The 13,291-nt window shown below is 41.7% G+C and overlaps 1 protein-coding gene across 4 annotated transcripts in view; it reads left to right on the top strand.

The window, feature by feature from the left end:
* The window catches only part of LOC131697518 (superkiller complex protein 3-like), a 53,845-nt gene that overhangs the window by 3,681 nt on the left and 36,873 nt on the right, over positions 1-13,291 (top strand). For 3 of the 4 annotated variants that reach the window (XM_058986873.1, XM_058986996.1, XM_058986924.1), the window contains 5 exons: positions 5,404-5,547; positions 7,866-7,957; positions 10,500-10,575; positions 11,692-11,829; positions 12,091-12,189. In XM_058986873.1, the coding sequence (XP_058842856.1) occupies positions 5,404-5,547; positions 7,866-7,957; positions 10,500-10,575; positions 11,692-11,829; positions 12,091-12,189 (549 nt within the window). Of the gene's footprint in view, positions 1-5,403; positions 5,548-7,865; positions 7,958-10,499; positions 10,576-11,203; positions 11,264-11,691; positions 11,830-12,090; positions 12,190-13,291 lie in introns of those variants that run through there. The other variant, XM_058987065.1, reaches the window with a different exon arrangement.

The raw sequence follows: 13,291 nt of genomic DNA, 5'->3' as shown, positions 1-13,291 counted from the left end.
TGGTTGAGGATGGGTCGGATTCTTCGGATGTTGCTCAGGAAGAATTGGCAAGTGCGTGCCAGAGTGGAGATGTGCTGGGAATAAGAGAGGCAGGGGTCCAGGGTGACTCCGAGGTTCTTAGCTGAGGAGGAGGGAGAGAGTGTGGTAGATTCCAGAGGAATGGAGATAGAGAGGTCAGAGGAGGAGGAGGAGGAGGAGGAGGGAAAGAAAAGGTCAGATTTAGAGAGATTGAGCTTGAGGTGATGCGAGTGCATCCAGGAGGACATAGCAGACAGACAGGTAGAGATACGGGAGGGGATGGTGGAGTCAGAGGTGGGGAAGGAGAGGAAAATCTGAGCATCATCAGCATAGAAGTGGTATGAGAAACCATAGGATGCGATGAGGGGGCCCAGGGAGCAGGTGTAGAGAGAGAACAGGAGAGGACCCAAGACTGACCCTTGGGGGACTCCTGTTGAGAGAGGGTGAGGTGTGGAGGTTGTTCAATGCCAGGTTACCTGGTAAGTACGGTTGGAGAGGTAGGAGGAGAACCAGGCCAGAGCAGTGCCAGAGATTCCCAGGTCAGTGAGAGAGGATAGTAGAATAGAGTGATCGACAGTGTCAAAGGCAGCAGAGAGGTCGAGGAGAATTAGGACAGAGGAGAGAGAGGCAGCTTGGGCAGAGTTTAGTGAGTTAGTGACAGACAGGAGGGCAGTTTCAGTGGAGTGAGCAGAGCGGAAGCCAGATTGGAGAGGGTCGAGCAGAGAGTGGTTGGACAGGAAAGCTGGCGGTGTACAGCCCGCTCGAGGGTTTTGGAGAGGAAGGGTAGGAGGGAGACAGGACGGTAGCTCTGGAGGGAGGTAGGGTCAAGGGTAGGTTTTTTGAGGAGGGGAGTGATAGAAGCTTGTTTGAAGGCAGAGGGAAAGAGACCAGAAAGGAGAGAGGTGTTGAGAAGGTAGGAGATGAAGGGAAGTAGAGCAGGAGCAGCAGCTTGAAAGAGGTGAGTGTCGAGTGCTGAAACACTAATGAAAGTCATTCTACACATCATTTATTATTATTATTATTATTAATTTTATTAGCAGTTGTCACAAAATATACACATTAAATCACAATACAGTGTGATATAGCTACGCTACTTTTTTGTCGTCTGCCTGTCCTCTGAATCAACTCAGCAAGTTTGTAACTGTCTTTTGTAATTCAATCTTGAGAATGTTGTGATCAATGCCTTGATCAGTCATGTATGCTAATTATTTTGTAATAGGTGTAGGGCTGGCGACAGGCTGGCTGGTGTTAGTGTTTATTAGTCTCTGCTGTGGGCACTTCAATTCATTATTATCTGTATACTGACTGAGATGATGGCTCAAAGACGATTACTGAATACAGAAGAAGTGCCTGAACTGTTACAAGATTTGGCTGAAGGAGATTCTAATGGTAGGCGAGTGATAACGACAGCGGCGCATCCTGGGTTGTTGAAACCAGCAGTTCCAACAGTGAAAGTGAAGACACCAAGCCGGATTTACTTGCAGGTCAAACACAACACATGCCGACCAGGGGGAGAGGGAGAGGTCGTGGCCGTGGCAAATCCAGATCCAGATCTGGAGAAACAGCTGCTGTCCCTGCAGCTCCTCCTGCATCTGCCGCTTCAGCACCACCAGCACCAAGGACAACTACACCTGTTGCATCAGCTTCTCCAAGCGTAATGCAGGAGATGGGCAAAGACGGGACAGTTTGGAAAATTATAAATCCTGGTGATGAGGCTGAGAAAACACACATCAGAAAATGTTTTGTCTGAAGCTTCAGGCCCAACACCGCACGCAAAACGAAACATAGATACCCCATTTCTGTTGTTGTTCGCTATGCAACTGCTGCTTCACATTCAGCAGTATACCATGGCAGAGGCACAGCGGGTACTGAATGTTGACCCCTGGGAACTGTCTTTGGAGGAATTACAAACTTTCATTGCAATCCTCTATGTGCGTGGTGTATATGCGGGCAAAAGCATTTACAGACGTGCTCAAATTTGTTGGTACCCTTACAGCTCATTGAAATAATGCTTCATTCCTCCTGAAAAGTGACAAAATTAAAACCTATTTTATCATGTATACTTGCATGCCTTTGGTATGTCATAGAATAAAGCAAAGAAGCTGTGAAAAGAGATTAATTATTGCTTATTCTACAAAGATATTCTAAAATGGCCTGGACACATTTGTTGGTACCCCTTAGAAAAGATAATAAATAATTGGATTATAGTGATATTTCAAACTAATTAGTTTCTTTAATTAGTATAACACATGTCTCCAATCTTGTAATCAGTCATTCAGCCTATTTAAATGGAGAAAAGTAGTCACTGTGCTGTTTGGTATCATTGTGTGCACCACACTGAACATGGACCAGAGAAAGCAAAGGAGAGAGTTGTCTGAGGAGATCAGAAAGAAAATAATAGACAAGCATGGTAAAGGTAAAGGCTACAAGACCATCTCCAAGCAGCTTGATGTTCCTGTGACAACAGTTGCAAATATTATTAAGAAGTTTAAGGTCCATGGAACTGTAGCCAACCTCCCTGGGCGCGGCCGCAAGAGGAAAATCGACCCAAGATTGAACAGAAGGATAGTGCGAATGGTAGAAAAAGAACCAAGGATAACTGCCAAAGAGATACAAGCTGAACTCCAAGGTGAAGGTACGTCAGTTTCTGATCGCACCATCCGTCGCTTTTTGAGCGAAAGTGGGCTCCATGGAAGAAGACCCAGGAGGACTCCACTTTTGACAGAAAAACATAAAAAAGCCAGACTGGAATTTGCTAAAATGCATATTGACAAGCCACAATTCTTCCGGGAGAACGCCCTTTGGACAGATGAGTCAAAACTGGAGCTTTTTGGCAAGTCACATCAGCTCTATGTTCACAGACGAAAAAATGAAGCTTTCAAAGAAAAGAACACCATACCTACAGTGAAACATGGAGGAGGCTCGGTTATGTTTTGGGGCTGCTTTGCTGCGCCTGGCACAGGGTGCCTTGAATCTGTGCAGGGCACAATGAAATCTCAAGACTATCAAGGCATTCTGGAGCGAAACGTACTGCCCAGTGTCAGAAAGCTCTGTCTCAGTCGCAGGTCATGGGTCCTCCAACAGGATAATGACCCAAAACACACAGCTAAAAGCACACAAGAATGGATAAGAACAAACATTGGACTATTCTGAAGTGACCTTCTATGAGTCCTGATCTGAATCCTATCGAACATCTATGGAAAGAGCTGAAACTTGCAGTCTGGAGAAGGCACCATCAAACCTGAGACAGCTGGAGCAGTTTGCTCAGGAAGAGTGGGCCAAACTACCTGTTAACAGGTGCAGAAGTCTCATTGAGAGCTACAGAAAATGTTTGATTGCAGTGATTGCCTCTAAAGGTTGTGCAACAAATTATTAGGTTAGCGGTCCCATCATTTTTGTCCATGCCATTTTCATTTGTTTTATTATTTACAATATTATGTTGAATAAAAAATCAAAAGCAAAGTCTGATTTCTATTAAATATGGAATAAACAATGGTGGATGCCAATTACTTTTGTCAGTTTCAAGTTATTTCAGAGAAAATTGTGCATTCTTCGTTTTTTGTGGAGGGGTACCATCAAATTTGAGCACGTCTGTATGTGGAGAGCTACTGGTCACAAGAGTGGGGTCTTCCCTTCTTCAAGGAAACAATGTCACAGAATCACTTTTGGGAAATCCTGAGATTTAAACATTTTGATTTGAGAACAAGAAGAGCAGCCCGACTTATTACAAACAAATTTGCCATGGCATCAGAGGTTTGGGACGGCTTCATCACAAATAGCATTGTCTGCTAGCCTGGACCTAACATCACCGTGGATGAGCAGCTGTTTCCCAAAAAGGCACACTGTCGCTGTTTCTGCGTAGATTGTACTTAGAAAGCTGTTTCACTCAAAGTGCTATTACGTTTATTTTATTTATTTATTGATTTCTTTCTTAGCAGACACCCTTATCCAGGGCGACTTACAATCGTAAGCAAATACATTTCCAGTGTTACAATACAAGTAATACAATAAGAGCAATAAATACAATAACTTTTGTTCAAGTGTGACAAACCACAATTCAATAATACAGCAGATAATAGTGATAGTTACATCAGGATATGATTAAATAGTGATAGTTACATCAGGATATGATTAAGTACAAAATACTACAGGTTAAACACTTGGCAGATTACAGTATTCTGAAGTACAGGATTAAATGCAGTAAAATAGGGGGCAGATAAGAGCAAAATAAAGCACATTTAAATGAAGGGTGATAGTGTCCCAGGATACAAACAGAGGAGTTCTACAGGTGCTGTTTGAAGAGGTGAGTCTTAAGGAGGCGCCGGAATGTGGTCAGGGACTGGGCAGTCCTGACATCTGTAGGAAGGTCATTCCACCACTGCGGAGCAAGGGTGGAGAAGGAGCGGGCTCTGGAGGCAGGGGAGCGTAGTGGAGGTAGAGCCAGTCTTCTAGTGCAGACGGAGCGGAGAGGTCGAGTGGGGGTGTAGGGAGAGATGAGGGTCTGGAGGTAGCTGGGTGCAGTCTGGTCAAGGCATCTGTAGGCTAGTACAAGAGTCTTGAACTGGATGCGAGCGGTGATCGGGAGCCAGTGGAGCGAGCAGAGTAGTGGAGTAGCGTTGCATAAGTTATGTTATATTTTTGTTTTATGCTATTTTTATAACTAGCTATTTATGTTTTATAATTGTATGTGCGCACACAGCTTTCTACACCTGTTTACGCACAAGTTTATTGTGGAAAGTTTATTTTATTACAGTTTTTCAAGTTTATGTAGTTGCGTTCTTTTTGAAAAAAATAAGAAAAAAGTTTAATTTTCAATGTAAATACGGTGCTGCTCTGAAAATGTTATGCATGATGTTCATAAATAAAAATACTAAGTTGTATTCGACTGTTTGTTTGATTTTCATTTTCATATCGAAGCCGTTTTAAAATGGAGCATTTTGCAGGTGTGGCGGTTGTATGTAGTCCGAAATCTCGGCGGTTCTAGTGTTAAGTGCTTCTGCTTCTTAGTTCTCTAGCTAGATTTGTATTTTATCTTCAGTTTTTAATTAATATCTTTCTTATTGCAGCAGGAGATGACTTGTATTATGTACCGAGCACTGCATGCTTGATTTAGACCCACTTGAGCTTTTTATCTCTCTGGTTTGCCTAATTATTATTTCCCCGGTGGAGGATGTATCCCTGGCAATGGGAATAAAGTGTAGTCAAAAGAATGTAAGTACTTAACACATAAATTATTTGATTATGAGGATTTTCTAAGGCTAATATGTATGTTTAAATTTGGCCCAAATCTGACACCGCCAGTGATTTGAACGGTATAGATCAAGCAATCAACTCTGTCCTTCTGGCCATGAACTTCTTGGTGAAATATTTCTTGATTTATTTCAGGCTGTTCTGAAGCTTGAGAAGAATAACTACAATGCCTGGGTGTTTATCGGAGTGGCTGCGTCCGAGCTTGAGCAGCCTGATCAGGCACAGGCTGCATACAGGAAGGCTGTGGAGCTGGAGCCAGAGCAGCTACTGGCATGGCAGGTGAGTGCAAGTGCACACGCACACCCGCGCGCGCACAGAATGTTCACTCTTCAGATTAAAATGTTGAAAGAAATACCGAAACATCAAGCAGACATTCAATTATATACTGTTAAGGAAGTAGGGGATAGTTTAGTTAAGCTGTCGGTACTGCTGTACTGCTTGGTAGCTCACAACAAGGAGGGAATTGACAGTGTTGTACTGCTTTAAATGGGCTTCACCAAAGTGAAAATGGAGGCTAGAAAACTTGGTAGTTTAAAAAAAAAAAAAAAACATTTTTAAGGAAATATCTCAATGTTCTTGCAGTATGAGTGTCAAGTGGGTACAAGCAAATACATGCCACCTTCTGTTTTAGTGAAAGTGAGCAACAAAAAAACAAGCAAACAACATTTCACTCCATTCTGGAGCTCCCAGGATATGAGTCATTCAAAACAAGCACCATGTTGTGTAGTAAGTCTGTTTTCCACTCATCCACTCAACCTTCTTCAGGTGGATGTTTTTTTTCCTGTTTCCTAGCAGCGGCAAAGGTTGGATAATGATGACTTTGTTTTTCATTTTTCCAAAACAAGATTGCTGTGCTATATAACTGTTTACGGCTAAATGTAATGCACAATAAATGAAGACATAGTCTAAATAACTTCTTACAAAGATAATTATTGTTCCTCAAGCTAGTGTTAAGATTAGTTATCTTATAATCGTATGAAATATGTAAACAAAATTATCTCATTTTTGCACACTCTGATGTCATGGGGCAAGTACAGCATGGAAGAGGAGGCCTTGGTCTCAGTTCAGCTCCTCCTACATTGCACAAAGCAGCCCCAGCTCAACGGAGGAAGCTGGTAGTCAACGAGGTGCAAAAGCAGGAGGAGATGATGAGGTGCATAAAGGCAGTTTCCCAGGCCAAGCAGGGAGAATGTGGAACAACGCAAGATCGGCTGGCGAGATCTATGGACAATGGAACAGCAGGATCAGTTTCCTCATCAGGTCAACATATTAAGTTCTCCCATCACCACAGAACCTTAATCTATGGGTAGGAGAGGATCCGCGGTATCCTTTGTGTTTATCGACAGCTACATTTAAGACACATTTTGACAGGATGTAAGGTGGATCTTAGCCAAGGACAGTTTACTTGGCGTCATGACCAGGTGCTGTGATGTTTGGCCTTGGCATTGGAAGACAAGTGCAGCATGACCAACAGGTTGCCACCAATGCCAGCAATATATGACACATGAAGAACAACATTCCTCCGTCCAGGGGAGCAACCACCAAGTAAAGGTATTAAAACCAAAACTCGTCTAGGACAACTGGAGGCTGCTAGAGACTGGAAAATGCTGGCAGATGTTGGACAATGGCTTATTTTATTGCCACCACTAACCTTCAACCTGATATTGTCTTGTGGTCAGGATCAGCACGCCTTGTTCACCTGGTAGAGTTAACAGTGCCATGGAAGGTTGCTGTGGATGATGCGTATGAAAGGAAGAAACTTCGGTATGCTCAACTAGCTGCTGAAGCAGAGCAGCGAGGATGGAGAGTCCAGGTTTACCCAGTGGAGGTGGGTTGTTGAGGATTTGTGGCACACTCCACAACCTGGTTTCTCTGAGACATCGGATACAGTGGTCAAGAGTTGCGACTCATAGTGAAGAACTTATCTGAAGCAGCAGAGAGGAGCAGCAACTGGATCTGGTTGAGACGAAAAGATTCTGGTTGTGGACCTCAAGCACAGTAGAAAGAAAACAACGTCGATGTAAAGGAAGGTAAGTAAAGCGGGCTTAGCTGAGTGGGGAACGGAGGGGGGTGATGCTGGGACTCCAGAATCACTGTCTCACCCTCTTAAGGTGTTGTGGACTAGTCGACGAAACACCAAGGATGGAAGGTGCCCACTTGAAGACTCCAGAGAAGTACCCTGCTCAGCTCAGTCCAGACGGTTGTCATGCTGATGCGCTAGGGAGTCCGCACTGTGGTTGATCCCTGGAGCCAGAATTGCAGCCGTTGTGTATGCTGATGCGCCAGGGAGGCAAAATAGGCTTATCCCTGGAGCCAGCATTACACTTCAGCCATCAACACCAGGCAGAAGGATATCTACATCATCAGATGGAAGGAAACACAGATGGATCACATTAGTTTACTGTAAAAGAAGCTATCTCTTAGTTGGTGCTTATCTTGGCGAGAGTGGAGTCCAATATCAGCATGAAGTTTTAACACCTACTCTCATATAATGGAAATCTCATAGTTGCATTTGAGTCTGTATTCGCAAAAAACAAAACTGCTATTTACCTGTTACTGTACTATTTATATGATTTAAGAATCCATGCTTCCCTTAGGGTTTGACCAACCTGTATGAAAAAAACAACCTACCAGGATTCAAGGAAGAGCTACCCAGTGTGTACCAGAAACTGCTGGACCTGTATGAACGGTGAGATCTCTGAATTTACTTGTTGTTTTAGTGCTTTTCTGCAAAGCCAGCATGTTATGGAAAATAATCGCTGTTCACCCTTGAGGTACTTGGTAATACAATTAAGGTTTGTCGCTTTGCTGGGGTGTCAATGTGTGAAAGCAAATGTATTTAAAATCGCTTTTAAATCTCATAGTGAACTGGAATGACTCCTACTGCTACACTACTACTATACAAATGGGGTTCCTGCTAGCTTAGGCACCGTAAAGAGCAAGCTGCTAGGAGCAGAATAAAACAACATTCAATTTATTTATTTATTGATTTATTTCAAATGGTATCCGCTGGAAAAGCCATATGAGCTACAATCAGCTCGTTTACAAAGGAGAAAAGCAGGAGCGAGTTTCAGTTACATACAAGCATACAGTAAGCATTTACACTCCATGTGTTATTGTAATCAGTGTGGGGCAGCGGTATGGAGTAGTGGTTAGGGCTCTGGACTCTTGACCGGAGGGTCGTAGGTTCAATCCTAGGTGGGGGACACTGCTGCTGTACCCTTGAGCAACGTACTTTACCTAGATTGCTCCAGTAAAAACCCAACTGTATAAATGGGTAATTGTATGTAAAAATAATGTGTAAAAAATAATGTAATTATATGTAAAAATAATGTGATATCTTGTAACAATTGTAAGTTGTAATCCAGTCTGAGGGGGCTGCCAAAGCCAACACTTTCCTTCCAATAGTACTTCTCACTGTTGGTATGCTGAAATATTTAGTATCGCCAAAATAAAGAATAAACACAACTAAACATCCCAGAACAGACTATTTAGTTAGACAGGCAGTTAATTATTCACCCTTTTGAAAAGGATCTGGTTCCAGTGAAAACTCCGTCTAGTCTCAGGTGACAAGTTTAACCTGGTGTACAGACTGCAATGATGTTCTGACGGAACACACTGAACTATCAATCTGAAAATCTTGTTGAACATTGTATTGTGTTTTTTATTTTTGTATATCACCTCGCCATGATCCAGGGTTGGAAACAGGATTTGTTTAGATAGTCGAAGTCTTGTATTAAAACTTAAACAATGACGCTGACCATCCAAGTTTTGCTCCAATTTTGCTATATCCAACATTAATGGGTTTTTCAAATGTAAGACTTGTAGCAATACACACCTGAGTATTTAAAACTGTTAACGCTCTCCAAGCGAATGCTATTACAAGTGACAATATTAAACTGTGAACTGCTATTTTACACCCGTTTTTTGTCAAACCAGTCTTGAAGTTCTGTAAAGAAGGGTCTTAACTAAATCATCAGTGTTATCAGAGCTATAATAAAGCACAGTGACATCTGCAAACATCTACAGAGCTTTATTTTTTAACAATGCAGTGCCATTAATTACATGCTTGGACAACTTAAAATATTTTGTAAGCTTGCATAGCGTGGAAACACATCTTAATTATAATTAACTCCAAATAAATACAATAACCGAAAGTGACGTTGTTCGCTTTTGAAAGTTGTGCAGTGTTATATGAATGGCTTGATGTGCAAATGCACGAAAGGAAAAAACAAACTTATTGGGAACCTTGTAGCATGACTGCTTTAATGGCTGAGTTGTAGCGCGTTGCATGTTAGCACAAAGCTTGGTCCACATGCTGGTTCAAATCCAGCAGTATACTTTATATATATATATATATTCATTTTACTTTCAATTACTACCAATGTATTATGAATCACTCCAAAAAGTTGAAGATGCCTTACCATTTACGGTACTGAACTAACATTTCAGAAGATAGTGCAGGTCTACCATTAGATGGCACTAAAGAGCATGAAGCACTTCATGTGACTGGCATCAGTGAAGCAATGGTTCAAAGGGCTTCACCAACATGGTCTTTGACAGGTGTATTTACTCTATCAACACCTATATCCAGGTAGGTAATCCGTACCAGATCAAGATCGACAGCCTTGCAGATTAAAATAATTAAGTCTCAAGCACAGTCCAACAAACAGTTTTCTTTTATAGTTCACAAATGCAGAAATATTGCTAAAAAGTATAAAACTTGTAGTTATAAAATTAGAAAAGTGTTCCTTGGGTATTCATGAACATAGTCAGAAATTAAAACATGACAACCAACTAAAAACTATGTTAATAAAAGAAATCTGTCACACTCACTCACACAGCTCCCAACCTCCCTCTCCCTCTGCCTCAGTACTAGGTGTATCAGTCAGTGGATGCAATGAGAGGGTCGTTTATCCCCATGGTGTTCCAACTCTTGAGCAAACTGCACAAGTAGAATAATAACTCCATTCAAAACAGCAGATTTGTAAATTAATCTATATTATTATACATATCATTGCCCATTTTTATTATGCATATTATTGCCCATTTTTTTCAGTGCAAGCTACTTAATGTAATTAGGTTATCCTAGTCTAGTCTTTCTAAAAAGTTACTCTGTGTTGAAAGAGTTATAAAATACATAAAATCTACAGTATGTTGTAAAGGTGTAACACTGGTAGTAACACACGATTGCATGATCCTTTTCTTGTGGTTTTTTTATGTGCTTTCAGTTCCGACAGGGAAAAGTGGTACGAGGTGTGCAGGAAACTGGTGGACATTTACCACCAGGAGAGGAGACACCTGGAGGTTAGTACTTTACATTTACCACCAGGAGAGGAGACACCTGGAGGTTAGTACTTTACATTTACCACCAGGAGAGGAGACACCTGGAGGTTAGTACTTTACATTTACCACCAGGAGAGGAGACACCTGGAGGTTAGTACTTTACATTTACCACCAGGAGAGGAGACACCTGGAGGTTAGTACTTTACATTCTCCACCAGGAGAGGAGACACCTGGAGGTTAGTACTTTACATTTACCACCAGGAGAGGAGACACCTGGAGGTTAGTACTTTACATTCTCCACTAGGGCAGGAGACACCTGGAGGTTAGTACTTTACATTTACCACCAGGAGAGGAGACACCTGGAGGTTAGTACTTTACATTTACCACCAGGAGAGGAGACACCTGGAGGTTAGTACTTTACATTCTCCACTAGGGCAGGAGACACCTGGAGGTTAGTACTTTACATTTACCACCAGGAGAGGAGACACCTGGAGGTTAGTACTTTACATTCTCCACCAGGAGAGGAGACACCTGGAGGTTAGTACTTTACATTTTCCACCAGGAGAGGAGACACCTGGAGCTTAGTACTTTACATTTACCACCAGGAGAGGAGACACCTGGAGGTTAGTACCATACATTTACCACCAGGAGAGAAGACACTTGGATGTTAGTACTTTACATTTACCACCAGGAGAGGAGACACCTGGAGGTTAGTACTTTACATTTACCACCAGGGCAGGAGACACCTGGATGTCAGTACTTTACATTCTCCACCAGGAGAGGAGACACCTGGAGGTTAGTACTTTACATTTACCACCAGGGCAGGAGACACCTGGATGTTAGTACTTTACATTCTCCACCAGGAGAGGAGACACCTGGAGGTTAGTACTTTACATTTACCACCAGGGCAGGAGACACCTGGATGTTAGTTCTTTACTTTCTACCCACTTTTATTTCTGGAGTTTAATATTTCCATCCAAACTTCCAACTGTTTTTTCTCGTAAGAGTCACATGCTTACTGTATGTGTAGCTGCATTTCAATATATGAATGGTTATAATACATTGATTAATATATTAGCTTTAGGAGCTTTAAGTCCTTTAAGCCATGGGACTGGTAAAGGCCCTTTGTTTTTACAGGTGGCAAGAAGCTGCTATAAACTGATCTCAGTAAAACAGGAAGAGGCGGGGAATGAGGAGCTTCACCAGCTGTGGAAGCGGATGGTCCAGCTGCTGGCAGACAGCCAGGAGGATCAGGACAATGAGACACAGCAGCTTGTGAGTACCCTGCTGTCTACTGGTAGGACGGTAGGGGGTCTCTGAGTAGCGTAGAGCAGAATAAACTACAGTAGAACCTCAAAGTTTCAAAATCACACCAGGTTTTGTCTAGTAGAAATGTATTAATCACTGGCTCTATTAATATTTCATCAGAGATGGAACAATATGCCCCCTGGGATGTGTTATTTTTGTTCACAATAAAAAGAAAATGTTTTTTTGTTGTTGTATTAATTAACAATCTTAACTTTTTGTTGGTTTCAGTTGATCACCGCTTTCGAAAATGCCATGAGTTCTGCAGGCAAGCTTCCAGGAGAAGACCATCAAAGGCTTTCCACCGAATACATTAAATGTTTATCAAAAGTAAGCTGACCTTTCTGCCTCCGTCATCCGGCTGTAGTAGGAGCCGCACAGCATTCATTGTATGCTAGAGCTCTCATCAATCTGTAGCCTGCGCAGTGACATGGTAGTGACATAACAATTCTATACACACTGGCCCTCCTAAGAAAGGATCAATAGAATCTGAAGATCTATTCTGATTGCTGTATTAGATGAAGACGTTGTTCTTCTGAGTGCTATGCTTAAAAGTGCATTTGCATAACAGACCCTACACTACATGCCAATATACAGTAACAATGATCTGTAAGCTCTTGAGTGCAGAATAATGCAATAAGAACAGCAATTGTGTCTGTTCTTTTAGGCTATTGTACATCATCAAATGCAAGGACACTTGCTGTTGAGTTGCTTGAACAAAGTATGGTTTATTAGTTTATATACCGATAAGTTTGTTAGCAGTAATCATTGATGTACTGTGCCTTATTTTAACATGTTTTGTTCCACACTGTACCGTTTGATAAGAGCTGAGATTGATTTTTGAAGGAAATAAGGAAGCTTATTTACATTTTTTTATTTTTTTGTGTGTGTGGATTGTACACTACACTTTTATTTAGTGCATTTTATGGTGTTTCAAGGGGCATTAAAGGGTACATAAGGACCTTTTTATTTTATTGTGTTACATGTTCCCATGTGTTGCTACAACTGTTTACGTAAGGTGTGTGTTGTTTTAAATGGTTTTTTTTTTTTTTTTTTTTTTTTTTACATTTTGACCACTTTTTTAAACTTTAAAATTGCATTCCCTTCCTCAAGATGACTTCCCATGTACCCGCATGGACCTCTCAGAACTACATTTCCCATCATCCTTCTGCTCACTGGTGAATCCATCTGTTACACATGTGAGCAGAAGGATGATGGGAAATGTAGTTCTGAGAGATATTTTAAATACAGCAGTGTAGATAGAAGTGTGGCATTTTTTAAATAAAGTTACACATTTTAAAGTATAAAAATAAAATACAAGAAAAGCACCAAAAGATTTCCCGTGCCTGGGGAAATGTTCTGACCTGAGTGGTAAATGTAACTCTGACTAGCTTGGATGAAGGGGCCTCTCTTTTAGCTCCCATGTTAAGGA

Source organism: Acipenser ruthenus, chromosome 1 (assembly GCF_902713425.1).
Source record: "Acipenser ruthenus chromosome 1, fAciRut3.2 maternal haplotype, whole genome shotgun sequence".
Classification (NCBI taxonomy): Eukaryota; Metazoa; Chordata; class Actinopteri; order Acipenseriformes; family Acipenseridae; genus Acipenser; species Acipenser ruthenus.
This window is presented reverse-complemented; position numbering and strand designations above follow the sequence as displayed.